This window comes from Lissotriton helveticus, chromosome 8 (assembly GCF_964261635.1).
Source record: "Lissotriton helveticus chromosome 8, aLisHel1.1, whole genome shotgun sequence".
In the NCBI taxonomy this organism is placed as follows: Eukaryota; Metazoa; Chordata; class Amphibia; order Caudata; family Salamandridae; genus Lissotriton; species Lissotriton helveticus.
This window is the reverse complement of record NC_136069.1, coordinates 1596242856-1596261263: the sequence shown is the minus strand read 5'-3', so window position 1 is coordinate 1596261263 and position 18408 is coordinate 1596242856. Positions and strand designations below refer to the sequence as shown.

At 47.3% G+C, this 18408-nt stretch overlaps 1 protein-coding gene across 1 annotated transcript in view; it reads left to right on the top strand.

Annotated features, from left to right (window-relative positions):
• LOC144773550 (interleukin-1 receptor type 2-like) overlaps window positions 1-18408 on the top strand; it is a 95647-nt gene that overhangs the window by 44733 nt on the left and 32506 nt on the right. The window contains exons 4-5 of the mRNA XM_078658641.1: window positions 5797-5926; window positions 11490-11662. Of these exons, the coding sequence (XP_078514767.1) occupies window positions 5797-5926; window positions 11490-11662 (303 nt within the window). The remainder of the gene's footprint in view (window positions 1-5796; window positions 5927-11489; window positions 11663-18408) is intronic.

The window sequence follows — 18408 nt, the reverse complement described above, 5'->3', positions numbered from 1 at the left end:
GCCTATGTGAAATTTTTTAAAACACTTTTCTTTTCACTGTATCTCCTTATTGATTATTTCCATTGGGTCCCAAAACAGTACGTTACAACCAGATGGCCAGCGTTATACTTTCTCGATATTGCAATTCAGTGTATGCAATATAGTAATGTCTTTTACACAATCATTGCAGCCCAGAAGTCAGGATAAGCTTGAACAACTAAACAATCAAACCTACCATTAAAAGTAAATAGAAGTGGAGCCATGGAAAGACTTATAATGCAAGCCCAAGGTGTGGTGTCACTAGTACCCTACTCATGTTATCATAAGGTTGTCATGTAATCTCTCACTCACACCTGTGATAGTGGAGGGTGGGTGGTGGGGTTACTAAGAGGTAAGAGGGTGGGGGGACTGAGAGGTAAGAGGGTCAGTCCAAAGCTCAGGAGTTGCAGTACTACATCAAATAGATTCACCGTCTATTCGTTCATCAATTATTAGGATTTAGGGGTGTCAGCTCTATCCGCGAGGACAGTGTGAAGTCAGTCAGTACTCTAAGGCGGATGGGTGTCCGATTTGGCCTCTACCTTTGCCAGGAACGTGTCCCCAATCCTCCCGCCGTCTGGGGGACCTGATAAAACTGCAACTTCAGCGATAGCCCATGTGCGAAGGTCTATCAGCCACTCATCAAGATCCGGGGTAGCCGTCGCCTTCAATCACGACCCTATGCGCCTCTTTGCCAGCACCAGTGGCAGGTCTATGAGCCAACTAACATGTTATGTTTAGTGGCCTTGGTGCTTGTGGGGGAGCCCAACTGACAAGTTTCGATGTTCTTGGGTACCAGTCTCCTCACTGCCTCTGATGCGCACCCCAGCAGCTCCCCCCAGTAGTGTTTTATTACAGAGCAGAGCCAAACATGTGTATAAAGACCGCTTCCTGCAGTGGGAGGTCAAATACGCTCACGGGTTCGTGCTTCTTATCCGTGCGGGGTGCAGGTAAGTGTGGTATAGATAATTAAACTCGGGGCACAAGTACTACGCAAAGAAGTGGGGGGACTAACCAGGTTAGGCAGTATGAAAGTGAAATCATGACGCGTGCCATCACAGCGCATGATGTCACGACGCATGACATCACAGGAAGTGACCTCACTGGAAGTGACATCACAAGAGTGACATCAGATATTAAAACCTCACACATATTATTATCAGGTATATCATGAGTACATTTAAGCGCATTTTGAGATTTCAAAAATTAGATTTGGCGTCAGGGTTGTGCCAAAAAAGTGGAGCAATTCCTACGCAAAATCTGGGCCTCAATTAATACATTTATTTTTTTACGCCCTGCCACAAACAAATTGGAAACAATAAGAAGCATGGCAGTAGATCTGTTATGCTTAATTGGTTGCAAAGTATACATTTTAAAAGATTTGATTGGGTTAAGGCATCTGCTGTGAAGGTGCCCAGTATATCTCAGGGAATAATAATAATGGTGAGATAACTCTGGTTAAAGCATTTGTTAGAGAGATCTGTGTCCCAGATTTTAATCAAAGTAGTAAAAGGTTAATGTGTCTCCTGCAAAGCACATCAGGTAACACGCAGATGACAGATTTTTATTTTCTATAGATAGTAAAGTTGGTTACTGCTTTTAACACAATGGGGCAGATTTATGAAGGCCTTGCGCTGCCGGTGCGTCAGGTTATTTGACGCAACGGCGGCGCAAACAATGCGCCCTATTTACAACGTGACGCATCTAGGAGATGCGTCACGTTGTAAAGCCCTGCACCATAAGGAGGCTTTCCTGCGCAGGATGGGGCGTTCCTGCGCAGGAACGCCTCCTAAAAGTGGCTGAGTGAAATCTATGAGATTTCACTCAGTCACTTTCAGGACAATGCTGCGTCATAACCCTGCGCCTGCTTGAAGCAGGCGTAGGTCTTGACACAGCATTGTGGAGATGGGGCACCCTCGAGCCTTGCTGGAGCTGCGTCGCGCTTGCGACGCAGCTCCAACAATGCGCCACTATTACGGCACAGATGCGTCACGCATCTGTGCCGTTTTTGCCCCATGGTGCGCCGCATTATAAATGCGGCGCACCATGGGTGGCGGAGCAGCGGCGCAGGATGACTGGCGCATCCCTGGGGATGCGCCAGTCATCATAAATCTGCCCCAGAGATCCTTTTGCGTCCTACAGTTCATAAATTGTAATCCTTGTAATATAGCAACGTGAGCTATGAAGGACATGACTCATTCACCTTGTAACCTTGCCTCCTGTAACTCATCCTGTACATTGATTTACACATGTACATGATTTATTGTCAATGTATAATGTGTAGGTTACAAAGAGAGCTCTGACACCCTGCATTGGGTTGCATAGCGCTATAAAAGAAATAAAATAGTGCTAATGAAATTGTTATTTGTGTAAATACTGGGACAGACCAACACATCTGACATTCTTACAGTGCATGCATCTATTATATACAGGGACTGAACAAAGGCAAAAGCAGCCTCTCTTAATTACCTGTGAAGTGATAACAAGCTTTGTGTCTTTGTTTCCCCTCGGTCGCATTTACATTTAAGTGTGAGGTTCCAGGCCGCCTCCATCAGGATATTCAAACAAGAAGAGGCCTGATGGCCCCTTAACTTCGTCCCAGCTGGAGGTAGAAAAAAAGCTACCTCGCTGCCTGCACTTGGCTGCTGGCAATTGAAAACAGACAACGTACATGCGCTGTTGAACGTTGGCTGCTGAACGTGTCTCGGTGTCTTACACCAGGACAAGTTCAGCATATTTCTGTGGGGCCAACTTCTTGGCAGGGGGGACGGAACATACACTGTGAAAATAGTGGGCGGACCACCGTGTACCTGCATGCACCCCCTGCTTGTACCCTGATTAAACTGTGTGTACATCAGCCTGGAATGTTTGAAAGTCTGTTTCACACTACCAAGTCACCGCCCCCACTGAGCAGGGGTCAGTTCATGTCCAATGTGTCACTCCCACAACTCCTTAGGGCCCTCTGGACACATACTCCTCCAGTTTGCAGCAATGCAGTGACCTCTTGCGGTTACATATCTGTGGGCTACCTTTGAGAGGCGAGAACTCTCCCGTTTCAGTGCCTAATTTGTAAAAAAAATAAAAACATACGTGCCAGGACCCTCGTCAGTGCTGCCTCCACAACCAACTATCACACTGCTTCGGCAGCAGGTATAAGTTCTTTTTAATGTGTATTAAATTAACAAATGACTGTTTTGCTCATTTCTGAGTTAGACAGACAGCGCCACCATGTGACAGACCGTTCTAAGTGCTGGTGTTGACAATTAAGTGCGGGTGCCAAGCACTGGAAACCCCAGCTCAAATTAAGCACTGCCGGCGTTGTCTGCCTGCTGGGCCAAGTCCCTGTCTCTAGTCTCGTGAGGGCGTTACATAGCAGAAACTGTCCTGCTCCTAAATCGTGCATCGCCCGAAAGTCGTCAAAGGAGCACACATTTCCCTCAGCAACTATATCACCCCAGGTGTGTATGCCCGCCTCTCTCCACAGTCGTATGTCAAAGATTTGGGCTGGTATGGTACTGTCCGGTAGTGACCAAAGTGGCAGTTCCCCTGCGTACGGGTGTGGGGCTGGTGGTTTATGATTTTTTTTTGTGCAGTTTTATATAGCATGAACTCGACCCGAAAGGTATTGGAACGCTTTACATGAACATGAATTACATTACACATTCTGTCACTTTTAGCAGTGAATGGTTCGTCATGTTTACGTCAAAGTATTTGATGGTCCTGAGTTGTAGGGAGCCCTCCATTGGTAAGCCCTTCTGGTACCCTGCTATTATGCGGATCAGTGGGTATAAACAAGACTTGTGCCAGTTCACTGTCAGCCCTGATAGAGACCCAAAGCCTTCTAATAGGGTCATAAACAAGGGTATGCCGCGTTTGCGGACGATCTCTTCGTTGAAATAGAATTTGGACCTTAGACCACCCATAAAATAGGACTCCATTGCATGTAGAAAGTGGCAACATGTCACTTTGCCTAGGGTGCCAACAATCTTTGCACCTGCCCTGAGAGTATAAACGCTTGTTTACAACTGTGACGGATTATTTTTGAAAGATAGGAATGCAAGTTTAGTCTATAATGAATTATTAGATAATGATGACCTCTGGCCTGGTTTACTTCTTAAAATTCGGTAAATACTCCCAACAGAAACAATATGTGGCACACAGACCTCTATCCAAGCTCCCAAGCACTACCCCGGAAATATGTCCAGCTCAGTAACATCATCAGTGGTCTGCCTCGAGAAGAAACTCTGAGTTAGTTGCTGCTGAACCTGAAGAGAGTGCTAGAGGTGAGAAAATATCTTTTCATGTGCATGAATTTCCAACTACAAAGCAAGTAAATGTGACAAAACAGTCAGTTTACAAATTAAAAAAATTATCCACTTAGCAATTTTCCCCTCAAAATATGGAATGCGTTTTTCACTCTCTGATAAACCACGTAACTTCTCAAATAATATTGCAAACAAAAATCTCCAATTTCAAAACCTTATTTGAAACATTATTAAGAACATTATTTTATGGTCTAAATCTTTTATTGAATTTTCTTCAACATGTAACCAGACCAACCGCTCTATGCTGGCAGTGCAGTATAGTGATAAACAGTAGCAATAGAGATATAAGAATGATATGAGCGGAGCAGGTCAAAAGTAAACAAATAACAATGAATGAAACGTATACTTCCCTCCCTCCTCCCCACGCCCCGTCCCTCGTCCACTGGGGAAATAAACAGTGTAGGGTTAGCTTGAGCCTCTGGGATGTTGGGCAATTTCATGGTTCTGAACGCGGTGGATCGAAGCGGTGTAAGAGCCCCAGATACCTGGCACATGAGAGTTTGCGAAATTATGATGTAAGAAGGGATATGAAGGGTTACCATAGTTCTCGGAAGTCGGATCCTTTGCCTGCTAGCGTAAGTGTTAATTTCTCCATGCCAAAGACATGCCACAATCGGTGTAGCCACCCTGTGAAAGTAGGAATTTGGGGAGTACGCCAGTGTGTCAATATGTTCTGGATGGTTGAGCCTATTGCAATGGCAATTAACCGACCTCTTCTGGATTTGAAGGAACATTATTTTAGGGAATAACTATGATGCAATATGTGCTTAGCAGGTGATGATGAACTGCTGATTGATCAGAAAGCAATAAGAACCTTTTGGATGGTGTTATGTTATGTTACACAGCAGCAAAGGATTTACACTTACAAGATCAATAAAATCACTTTGGTGGCACTAACACTTGCCATCTGCAGCACTGTGAGGCCACTCAGTGTGATAGTAAGCAGGATACTAGGGGGGGAAACATGTGTGATGATTAGTGGGGAGCCAGTGAGTCTGGGTGCAAGGCTGAGTTCATGGAGAGAGGTCATGAGAGCAATAGAGAGTCCTGAGACATCGGTCCATGATTGGTGATTGGACAGCGAAGAGTGGCCGGGCTGGTCACGTCATCCTTTGCGGTACAGGAGTATCTTCTTGACCTTCAGCGACTAATGATAGTATATTTGGTTGATGTGGCTGACTGGGGTGAAAGGCCATATTGTTTTGGACAGGTTGAGAGCACAACTTGCTAGAAATAATACAATTCTGGTCAGACATGAAAGCTGGGACATGGAAACTGACAAAAAGAATGAGTGGTTGTAAAGTTCCAGCCACCTAACATACATTTTTTGGTTGATTGTAGTGATTTTTATAGCATTAGTTCCTTAGATGGTTTGACAGTAATCCCACTTGGGATATCTCTGGCAGAATCAATTTACAGAAGATCAACTTTCTCTTCTTTCGCCCTCCCTTAGATACAGAATTCCAAATAACATGCAAAGCAAACTGCAGCTGGGAGAATCTACACATGATTTACTGGCTGGTGAACGGCACCTTCGTGGAAGACCTGTACCCCGATGGGAGCGTGAGTGAGAGCGCGCCACGGTAAGGGGACCCCGGAAGTCAGCTCCACGGCCAATGCAAACTATCTGTGCTTTAGCCTGCATACAGGCTTTGCATAGATTATGAAGCCAAGTCCAATGCTGCAAATAAGATTGAAGCCTGGGAGTATTACCTTGACTATTTGTAAAACAGCGCATAGATGCAGTTGGAAAAGCATAAAAATGCCCTAATATGTAAACTAGTTTACAATAGTTTTGCATATGTCCATGAAGCTCTTATAACATTTTAAACAAGTTATGTTCACAACTATTCAAGACTAAAACTCTACAGTTATGGATGTTTAATATTTTACATTAATGTGCACCTGTGTAAATCACAGGGAGGCAACATTGAAATCCTGTTTATTTGCAAACCCGTAACATGTTAAAAAGCTTGACATGCCACCATATGGATGGGTTTCCTTTGCTTTCAAATTTCTTTACATTTTGGAGTAGGGAACACGCCCTTTTGTCACCCTAGCATCCTCCGCGGTCTATGGGGTACGCTGGTACCCTGTCTGCCTCTTTACAGAACAGACACTGAAGACCTCCTTGGTTAGTCTGGACCTAAACCGCCCTGGCACTAATAATCAATAGTGATATGTTTATCCACTCATTTAAAAAAATCTGTTCTTTTGTGCTTCTCCTTTCCATCATTAATAATGTCGCCCCTCCCTGAGTGGGCGTGGCTTTTCCTGCAGAGGTGTGGTCCTCTCCTGAGGCTGTGAAGCACTTTGCTTGTGGCCTGCAGCGGTTTATACATCAAAATAAAACTATCTCCACACTACGATCCCCCAGGAACCGTTGTCCTACCTCTAAATGCACAACATCCTATCAAGCGGCTGAAACAAGACCAACCATATTTGGGTCCCAGGCGTTGGATTTTCCTGGGGACAGCTGAACCAAACTCCCTTGGATTCAGACAACTTCTTGAAACTGATCTATCTGTTCAAGAAATCCTATACCTGTATTCATTGACGGCCCTTTCCTCATCCCGCTGGTCTCCAACACCCCAATGTCAACTCATACCCTACGTCACTACCTGTACATTAGTGCTTCCTGATGGCAATGAGTGCTTTATAAAACATATAACTTGAAAATGAAACAGATAAACACGTGTTAGCTCGGTGTCTTCTCTACAACAATATTTATATCAATTTATGGCATAACTTTTATCGTGACATGAGGCTTTGTCCTTCTTTTTAGCACCCAATTAAACTGAGTTATCAAACAGGAGCAGCCTTTGGAGACATTCTAAGCCAGACACACTCTTTAACATATGCAGCATCACCACTTTTCCTTCAAAGGTTGATTTTTCCAACTTTATTAAAAATTGGTACAGGATTGTACATGTTATTTTGACAAAGATGCCCTCACAATATTACTCTTGAGGTCCTAAATTAGCAAAGCCGTAGTTGCTAGAGTATAAAGAAAGGTGATGCTGATAACCTGTCATTACAGTTTTACACTCAAATCCTCTATGCATTGTAAAGCACAAGTAACCTGAATCATTTCCTTTTTTGAATGCTCCTAAAATCTCTTAATAGTCTGAAAAATGCTGTAATGTTGGCCAGGACAATGTTGTAAATATGCCAGCAAATTGCTGACAACCTGGCATGCAGCTTCTTGTACATGTAAGCCAAACACACAGCCAGTAGTCACCAGAAAAACATGAACCCCCAAAATGAACTCCACCTTGTTTAAAAACTGACAATCTGGCCAGAAAAAGGATGCCTACCATCCCATCCAAAGTGAGCAGCTGATGCAGAAAAATGTGGTCTGTAAGACTTGAAAATTACAGAAGAAATATTTCCAATTGGTTGTGTGATCTCACATACACTCTTAAAATGGAGCAGGAAGTGTGTAAATTTAATCCAACAATGTTCTAAACCTGGCATACAAGTTTCTCAGTAACTCCAAAAAAATCACGCAGACCCAAAATTAAAATCTCCTGATATGGCCGAAAAACACATGTATCTGGCCATGGACCCCAGCATCTTAGAAAAAACATTCCAGACAACTGTGTCCAATGAGAGTTCACATTTACATGCAGAAAGATGCTGGATTGTTGGGCACCTGAGGGGGGTGGCCTCTTACTACTGTTAGGCTCAACTCGCTACCTTGTCTGTCCATTTTGTTCCTCGCCATCCGGCGGGTCTGGACTATGAGTGCCATGCTCCACTTACTCCCTCTGTCAGCCTTCTTACCATGTGGTAAGGCATCCCCAGGTAAGTGACCTTCCTCTTGCACACTGCATTAGCCTGGTTACCCTGCCGTAAGGCATCCCCAGGTAAGTGCGTGCCTCTGGCACACCACCCTGCTGGTAAGTCTCCTTTACCAAACAACTTACCCATTTAACTGTTACGCCACCTGAGGAACTCATGTCTCTATGTGGCTCCCCCTTTCGTCTTTTTTTTTTTTTTTAGGTGCCGCCTGCCATTGCGGCCCATAGCTTGTCCCAGAATATTTTGATGCCTTCCTCTGACGGGTGCATTCCAGGTTCCTCCCCATGCCTGTGGAGATAGACCCTTCCAACGGATTTTGAAACCCTCTTCAAAGCCTTTCACCAGAAGGGTGGTGTCCTTTGTGTTAATGTACTCACTGGCTAGCCTCCTGAGCTGGTGCGTCGTAATGGGGACCCTGGTTAGCTGAAGACCTCTCCAACTTTTGTAGTCCCCCGCACCCGCACCCATGCCCCTGCTTCCTTTTCTCTTCCTTTTCCCTATTGTATTGTATTGTAATTGAATTTATATAGCACTTACTACTCCTGACGAGGCGTCGAAGCGCTTTTTCGGCGGGTAGCACGCTACTCGGGGACCCACAGAGGATTAGTGTTGAATTAGTATAGTGAAACATGCAAGTACATTTTAAGTGGTGGATAGGTTAGTCAGTTATTTGGATTTGGAATGATAGCAGAAGGATAGAGTAGGACAAAGGTTTGTATTTATTTATCGCTCGCTTGTTGACGCATGCTATTCAGGGAGCCTACAAAGGATTAGAGGTGAATTAATATGGTAAAATATGAGGTAATTTCAGTGGTGGATATTAGTCAGTTACTTGGAGTGAGAAGGATAGCGGAGGGATAAAAGGGGAAGAAAGATTTGCATTCATATAGCACTTGTTACCCCTGATGGATTAGTGTTGAAAATTAGTATAGTATAAATATGAAGTAATTTGAGTAGTAGATATGTTATTCAGTTCTTTGGGCAGTATATTAGTATAGTTGAATATGGAATATATTGTGTTTGCTGCGCTTGCAGCCTGAGGCCCGGTGTCCCCCCCTTGCAGGCTGTGCAAGCGTGAATAAATGTGCATGCTGCACCCAGATGTGCACTCGCCGGAGACATATTTCCAGCACATCTCTGCTGACCTCTTTAACCAGTGCTTTCCAGCTGTTATATGCCTTTGGCTTGTGATATGACCTAGGTTTATCGTGCCTTCCCTTAAAGGGGGAATTCTGAAAGGGCTGTTTGCCTTCTCCTACCCAAACCCTGACCTCCTGTGCCATAAACATCTTGGGGATAAACCCAGATACATCCTCCTCATTCCATTCCATTTTAGGGCGTCTGCATTTTTAATCTAAAGCTCCTATCATAGGCAATTCCCTGTGGAAGCATGGTTGGACTATGTGCCTCATGTATATTGGACTTGTAGAACCAGAGGTCTGCCGCACAGTGCAGGAACTTCTCAACGATAATGCATGCCTCGATCCTGAATGCATCGAGCCAGTTGTCCCAATTCCTCTCCTTTCTTACCCTTTTTCTCTCCCTCCGGTCTTCTTCTTTCTTGTCGCATAGTGTCAGGTCTAAACCCTATAACTGGATTTCTAGTAGTGTAAAAATGTCATTAAATGTTTTCTTCCAAAATCTTTCCTTTGCCACTAGAGGGCTGAGGCTTGCTGGCCCCATCACTCGTGATCATTGATGGCTGTCCTGGTGACGGCCTCTGGAGCTTGCCCCACCAGCGCTGGGTTTCTCACTCTACCTGCACTGCCCCAGGCTGCCATGGCGATACTAATCCCCTGCTGTTCAACTGTACTGTGGCCTGACCACTTAAGGGCCCTGCTGTCTTCCCCGCTCGGAGGCCAGAGCAACATTGGTTGCGCGAGGCCAAAAGTGTGTGCCCCGGATCCATCAGGTGGCATGGGAGCCCAGACACCCCTCCCTCCTGTGCCAGGGTGCCTGTTATGCCCTGACCTTGCGTGCCTATGCCATCGAACAACAAGGGTGCGAATGACTTTAAATAATCAAGCACTATTGCGGTGATATGCTAACCACCTGGGGGCAGATTTACAAGCTCCTTGCACCACTTTTGCGCCACTTTTCCCATGTTAAAAGTGACGCAAAATTGGCGCAAGGGGCTTGTAAATCTGCCCCCCTGCTGTTTGTCTTGCTGTTGGATCCCGCTGTCGCCGAGATGGCTGCAGGCGTCGGATTCATGATCTGCCCGCGACCTTTCGTCACCTCAGCCCTTTTTGGTGTCTTTTTTGCAATTCACTGGTGCTTCCTGGTCTTCTGCACTTTCTCCAGCTCGATGCTTGCATCTTCAGTGCTTCCCATGGGGCCCTATGCTCCGCTGTCCTGCTGGCTGCTTGGCCCTTCATCGCGGTCCTCGCCCAGGTGGTGCCGCAGCCAATCTTTGCCTGCTTCTCCGATGCTGTCCGAACCCGTCGCAGTAATCCACCACTTTGCCTGGCTTTCCCTATTCCAGTTGCTGCTTCATGCCTCTATCTTAAGCTGCTGGGCGGGTCATGACACCTGGTCTGGAGGGGGGGGGGGATGGATTCTGGTGTTGTTTAGGGGTTTAGGGCCCAGATTGCATCGCTGGTGAGTTGTCCCCAGCTCTTCTGGCTTCTGCTCCTTTGCTGTTACTCTGTATGCTTCGGGGTGCTGCCACTCGCCCCCCCCCAGTCACGACCTTCGTGATGGCAGCTGAGACCTGCCAATAACCACTCGGACACGAATGGTCTCGGCTTTCCTCATTTGATTGGCTGCTGTGCACTCATTCAGTTATACAGTAAAGTGTGGGATATGCTGCACAAAGATTTGGTGCTGAGCAGGTGTGAGCCCAGCCCTGCCTGTGTTAGGTCAGTTACGTGAACACTGGGCTGAAACAAAGGTTCAGAGAATTAACAGACACTGGATCCCTAATATGCCCACCAGAAGCCTCAAAAGAGGAAATCCACTAAGAACAAGAGGGCGTCCAAAGTTAAATGGGGTAAACATCCCAGCCGGCCCTCGGAGTGCAGTCCACCCCTGGTTTGGGATGCCCTCAGTCCCTATCAGACCAAATCCAGCTGCCTGCCCTGATAAACTTTTGACACTCGATAAGGCAACCTCTTCTCACCCTGTAAGGCCCACAAGCTCATCCTTATATTATATAGTTGTCCGCGTCTTTATGTCCTGACTGTAGTCTTGTGTTCCTACAGACTGAAGAGTGATCCAAAACTACGTGTTTGGAATTATACAAAGCACCAAAAAAAAAATGCACTAAATTGTCTAACAATAAGTCACTAAAATATATTTTGATTAAATGTCATCTGTCTTTCTTTTCTTTTTTTTTGACAGGAATATTCCCACAAGACCATTCTTCATTGTGGAAAGCACCCTCTCCTTCAAAAACGTCGGCATCAAAGAGTTCAGAAGTAGCTTCACCTGTGTAGTACAAGATCCATCTGGCTTCGATAACAGGAACTTTACCTTGATCCACCAAAAAGCCAGAGGGACCAGGCACATTAAAGGTCAGTCCAGTTAATTGTTGCGCTATTGAATATGTTGACTTGGAGGACTGAACACATCCGATATTCGACACTCCTGATCACACGACACATCTGGCGCTACCACACGCTGCCGATCAGAAATGAGGTAACCACGTAAAAGAGTAACAAGTACATGCCACCTCCTACTGAACTTCACCCCACAATACCCCGGGGTTGCAATGCCCTGCATATAGAGTGTTATTACGTACATTGCAGCTACATTACCTATCAATGTTGCCTTGGCCTCTCTGTTACACGAACTGGTACACATAGAAACTATCCTGATGAGCGATGCCATTGTCATACCTTACTGTGCCGCATTTTCTTTTGCGCACATGTATGTGAACTATTACCTATCGTTTTATATTGGCATGGCATATCTATGGGGGGGAGGGGGTGGCAGTGTGTTAATGAGAGAAAGTGGCGAGCTCTAGAGAACATTTAAGGGTACTATATTAAAATTGAGGGCGTGCCAATGGTGACAGGAAGCTTAGGAGAGTTTGCTAGAGACGGACTGTGGGCGAGAGAACCTTCAGAGACACAACGCTTGAATAAGGCTTCTATGAATCGACTACATGAGAGAGGCCCTTGCAGGAACTGGATGCATAAGAGAGACCTTCAGAGATAGAACACTGGCAAATGAGCCTTTGTAGACAGGTTGCTTGAGAAATACTATCAGCAACACGATAATGGAAATCCTCCTTTCGAGGAAATAGATAGATTGCTTACCTTCGGTAACAACTTATCTGGTAGAGACTCTATCTAGCTGCAGATTCCAAACCTTAGAATTATCTCCAGCCGTGAGACTGGATCCGTACACGTTTGTATGCAGTACCAGTGCATGCCTGTAGGTGGAGTTGCTCATCTCCATGCGGCATCGTCAAAAGTGACGTGCACAGTGCCTATCTAGGCACCAACTCAGCGCACCGATGTCCGTTCCTTTTCACCACTTTACACGTCAGGTGCGCGGAGCCACAAAGAGCGCTGACCACTGGTATGTAAAACTAAGATCCTGAAAGGGGAACAGCCCTGCCTGTAGAAATCCATTTGCAGAGCTTGGAAGATTGGTGGTGGGAATCTGTGGCTAGATGGAGTCTCTACCCAATAAGGTGTTATCCAAGGTAAGTAAGTTGTTCAAATGATAGAACCTTCTGGCCACAGATTCCTTACCTTAGAATAAATACCCAAGCAGTACTTCCCAGAGGTGGGTTTGTGAAGTAATTTCACACCAAAATGTTGCAGGACCGAATGGTCAAAGTGCCTGTTACAATGGACCCGACTGCCCTGGCAGTAGTTTTTTTATGAATTTGCGCAGAGAGGCCCATTTTGCTGCCTGGCAGATATCCAGGACTTCATGTGCCAACTTGGTTGTTGCTGCCTTGGCTCTGGTGGAATGAGCATGAAAGCCCTCAGGGGGTTGTTTCTTGCCAAATGCGTAGCAGATCTTAATGCAGAAAACAATCCACCAGTAGATAGTTGGCTTCTGCATAGTCATTCCCTTCTTCGTTTTGACATTCCCCACGAGAAGTTGCTCTACCCAGAACTCTTTTGTGCAGTCAAAGTAGAATGACAGCACTCTTTTTGGGTCCAGACGGTAAAGTCACTCCTCTTCTTTGGAGGGATGTGGTGGAGTGTAAAAAGTAGGCAGGGTGATAGACTTGCCTACATGAACGGAAGTGACAACTTTTGGCAGAAAGGAGGTTCTAGTGCGAACAACCAGCTTGTCTGGGTAGATATTCGGGTAGGGAGGCTTGGATGACAAAGCCTGAAGCTCACTGACCCTCCAGGCAGATGTTATTGCCACAAGGAAGACAGTCTTGATGGTGAGGAGCCTGAGAGGACAATTGTTCAATGGCTCAAAGGGAGCACACATCTGAAAATTAAGACCAGATTAGGGTCCTACTGAGGCATGATGAAAACCAACGGTGGGAACATGTGTTGCAGACCTTTTAAGAACTCATCCAAAACTGGATTTGAAGAGAGATGGCTGACGAGGCAACCGCAGAAAGGCTGATATGGCAGAAATATAGCCCTTTAACGTGCTCCGAGTAGAGCCCTGCTGGGCAAGAGAAAGGATACAGAGAAGGATTTGAGTGAGGGGAGCAGAAAGAGCCTCAACCTGTTTCTCTGCACACCATGCCTCAAACTTACCCTAACTGTAGGTGTATACAGTGTAGTGTTTAGGCAGAAGGTCAACTGTTGCTTCTCTATCTCCACGCAGGAAGGCAGAGCATTGACAGGTTCAGGTGAAGAACCCTCCCCTGCTGCTGTGATAGAAAATCATCCGAAAGAGGCCGCCTGATCGGTGGACCGGTGGCCATGCTCAACTGCACAGGATACCAAATTCTCCACACCTAATCCGTAGCCACAAGAATGACTTGGGCCCGGTCATTCCTGATCTTCTTGAGAACTCTGGGCAGGAGTGGTATGGGCGGAAAGGCGTATAGGAGGCATGAGCTCCAATCAAGACAAAAAGTGTCTTAGAGCGAATGCCGCCTTAGAAATTCCAGCGTGCAGAACTGCTGATGTTGCGCATTCTTTGTGGTGGCGAACAGATTTAACAAAGGATCTCCCCACTGTTGAAAGAGACCTTGCACCACCTCCAGATGGAGATGCCACTAGGCATCGGATTTGTCAGCATTCAGAGAGCCTGGCAGATGTTGAACCACCAGGGAAATGCTCTAATGTACCAGCCATGTTCAGAGATGCCGGGTTTCTTGACAAAGGGTCCACAACCCACTCTGCCCAGTTTGTTTCAGTACCACATGGCGGTGGTGTTGTCCGTGAACACCTGTACTAGCCTTCTCTAGATGGAGGATGGGGAGAGGATGTAGCCTTACGGCTAACGCGGTCGACCTCGAAGCTGGGGAACTGGGTTCGAGTCTCGGCAACAATGCTCAACATCCTGTGATTCTGGGCAAATCACTTATTCTCCCTGTAACAAAAATGAATGTGTTCCGTAGCGAAACTGGTGCTCATGTAAAGTGCTCTGTGACCCGATGTCTCGCGGCGAGTTTGCGCTATATAAAACTCCTAAAAAATTATTTTAAAAGGGTTTTAAATGCCGGTGGATTGCCCGAAGCTCCAACAGGTTGATTTGGAGTCCGGATTCCACTGGAAGCCACAGCAGGCCTCTGATCACTACTGTCAGATCGGGTTGGGGAAGGGAGAAGGCCTGCTGCTGTCCCAAGTGAGGTTTGTTAACCACCAGTGCAGATCTTTTGCAGTTTCTTCTCAGATCTGGACCATGTCAGATACATTCCCCTGATTCTACGTCCACTGGAACTTCAGGTCCCACTGCAGACGCCGCATATGCCAGTGGGCATTTGTCACAAATAGGATGAAGGAGGTCATGAGGCCCAGCAGCCTCAGAGTTAGACTCGCCGAAATCTAGGATAGAGACTAAAACATAAGTATCATAGCCTGATATCCTCGACCACGCCTTGTGTGTTTTGTCTAGAAAAGGATCAGTGTCAGCTGATCTCCAGTTAGCCCTCCTGGTCTTATCAGAGTACACACACGACTCTTCTGGTGACGCAGAACAGTTCTAAGTGGTCTGGATTTGGACTAGAAGATTCATGTTGGGAAACGAAAAGCAAGTTTGAAAGCTAAGTTACACTCACTGTTAACTGGTATCTGCAAAGAGGAGTCTTGAGAAAAGCAAGAGCTAAGGGTCCACACCAATGACTGAGGCGGTAACTAAGGAGGAGAGGAGTCACTTAGGCAGATTCAGAAAGACCAGAAGAGACTCTGTCTGCTGTGACGCCAGAAGCCAGAGACACCCACACATGAAATCTGAAGTTTGGAAGCAGTGAACAGTTCTGTCTGCACTAGAGAAGCATGGACATTGGAGTCGTGCTCTGTGACTGGAGGATTACTATGTAGCAACTTTCATTTACTCTTCTCGCAAAAAGGAAAAACCATGTGGGCTAGAACTATCCCATTAAAACAATATATATTTGCAGTGACTTATCCAATTTTTGTCGCTTTAGCCGTACTTTAAGTATAATATATTTTTGATCTGATTAACTTGGGCTCTTGATGCAAGTGTTGAACAAGTTACTTACCTTCGGTAACGATATATCTGTAAGAAACAGTAGTTAGTATTAGATTCCTTACCTTAGAATATCCCCAGGCGTCAGTCTGGATCCGGAAACTTTTGCGTAGCAGTACCCCTGCGCGTCGGTAGGCGTCGTCTGCAGGCGTCCCCTGCGGCTCTGCGTCGTCGGCGTCGTGCGCCGTGATGACGTCGCTGGAGTATATAGACGCAGCCTCCGCGCGCTGATGTCAGTTCTTTGCACACAGCTTTTCCGCGCCAGAACACGCAGAGCCATGTGAGAACCAACACTGGTGCCATGTGAAACTAGGGCCCTGAAAGGGATGTCCTTAACCCTAGGTATCAGTTCGCAGAACGAGGAGGATGGGTGGGGCGGTAAGGAATCTAATACTAACTACTGTTTCTTACAGATATATCGTTACCGAAGGTAAGTAACTTGTTCATCTGAAAGAAACAGGTTAGTATTAGATTCCTTACCTTAGAATAGATACCCCAGCAATACCAACCCCGGTGGTGGGTCTGCGAACCAATACAATCCTACACCAGAAAATCCTGGAGGACCGAACGGCCAAAGAAGCCATCCCTCCGGATTGGACTGTGCAGGCAGTAGTGCCTCGCAAAGGTGTGCAGCGAGGCCCACGTAGCCGCCTGGCAAATGTCCTGCAAAGGGACTCCCCGGCCCAGAGCAGTAGTAGCCGCCGTGGCCCGAGTGGAATGGGCTCTCAGCCCGACAAGAGGCTCCTTCCGAGCCAAAGAGTAGCACGCTTTGATGCACAGGACGACCCACCGGGAGATGGTTCGTTTCTGTACCGCCCGTCCCTTCTTCTCACCCACGTAGCCAACAAACAGTTGGTCATCCACCCGGAACTGGCGTGTGCGATCCATGTAAAATGAAAGCGCACGTTTTGGGTCCAGACGATGGAGCCGCTCCTCATCTTTTGAAGGATGCGGAGGCGGGAAGAAGGAGGGTAAGGTGATGGACTGCCCGAAGTGAAAAGCAGAAACTACTTTGGGCAGGAAAGAAGGTCTAGTTCTCAGAACCACCTTGTCTGGATGAATGGACATGAAAGGAGGTTTGACAGAAAGAGCCTGGAGCTCACTCACTCTCCTGGCAGAGGTGATGGCAACCAGGAAGGCCGTCTTTAAAGTGAGGAGACGGAGAGGACAGGAATGAAGCAGCTCAAAGGGAGCGCACATCAAGAAAGTCAGAACCAGGTTCAAGTCCCACTGAGGCATCACGAACGGAACAGGTGGATACATGTGCGTGATGCCCTTCAAGAATCTCGTTACAATAGGGGACTTGAACAAAGATGGCTGATCAGGTAGCCTTAAGAAGGCGGAAAGGGCAGAAAGGTAGCCCTTGATAGTGCCCAGAGCAGAGCCCTGCTGGGCAAGAGAGAGAAGAAAGAGGAGAACCTCGGAGAGAGGGGCAGAAAGGGGATCCACAGCCTTTGCTGTGCACCATGCCACAAATCTGTTCCACCGGCAGGCGTATACCGACTTTGTGGAGGGACACCTGGCTGCCAGAATCACATCACAGACTTCAGGAGGCAAGTCAAATGGCCTCAACTGTCGCCGCTCAATCTCCAAGCATGGAGGTGGAGACTGGACAGGTTCGGGTGGAGGACCGTCCCCTGCTGCTGCGACAGAAGGTCCTCCTGAAGGGGCAGGCGGATCGAGGGACCGACTGACATGCTGAGTAGCTCGGGATACCAGTACCTTCGAGCCCAGTCCGGAGCCACAAGGATAACTTGGGCCCGGTCGCGCCTGATCTTCTTCAGCACTCTGGGCAGAAGTGGTATAGGCGAAAAGGCGTACAACAGACCGCAACTCCACTCGCGCCGAAAGGCGTCGCCGAGCGAGTGCCGTCTTGGAAACTCCAACGCGCAGAACTGATGACATTGCGCGTTCTCTTCTGTGGCGAATAGATCTAACCAAGGCTCTCCCCATTGCAGAAAGAGGCCTTTCGCCACGTCCGAGTTCAGACGCCATTCGTGATCCACCGAGCACCGATGGCTGAGTTCGTCCGCCCTGGCGTTCAGAGAACCTGCCAGGTGTTGAACCATCAGAGTCACGCCCTGACGTTCCAGCCATTGCCAGAGGCGCAGAGCCTCCTGGCAAAGGGTCCACGACCCCACTCCGCCCTGCTTGTTGCAGTACCACATGGCGGTGGTGTTGTCCGTGAACACCTGCACTACACTCCCGTTGACAAAGGGGAGGAATGCCTTCAGTGCTAGGCGAATCGCCCGCAGCTCCAACATGTTGATATGGAGCCGGGACTCCGCCGGAGACCAGATGCCTCTGATCTCCGCCTCTCCCAAGTGGCCACCCCAGCCCTGGAGGGACGCGTCCGTCACAACTACGTGCTCCGGTTGGGGAAGCCACCACTGCAACTGTCTCGCAGTGCCCTCCGAGATCAGGACATGGTCGGATAGGTTGCCCTGATGCTGGGCCCACTGAAACTTCAGGTCCCACTGCAGAGCCCGCATCCGCCACCTGGCGTGATGCACCAGAAGGATGCAGGAGGCCATCAGCCCCAGAAGCTGACAGAGTCTCTTCTGGTCTTTCTGAATCTGCCTAAGTGACTCCTCTCCTCCTTAGTTACCGCCTCAGTCATTGGTGTGGACCCCTAGCTCTTGCTTTTCTCAAGACTCCTCTTTGCAGATACCAG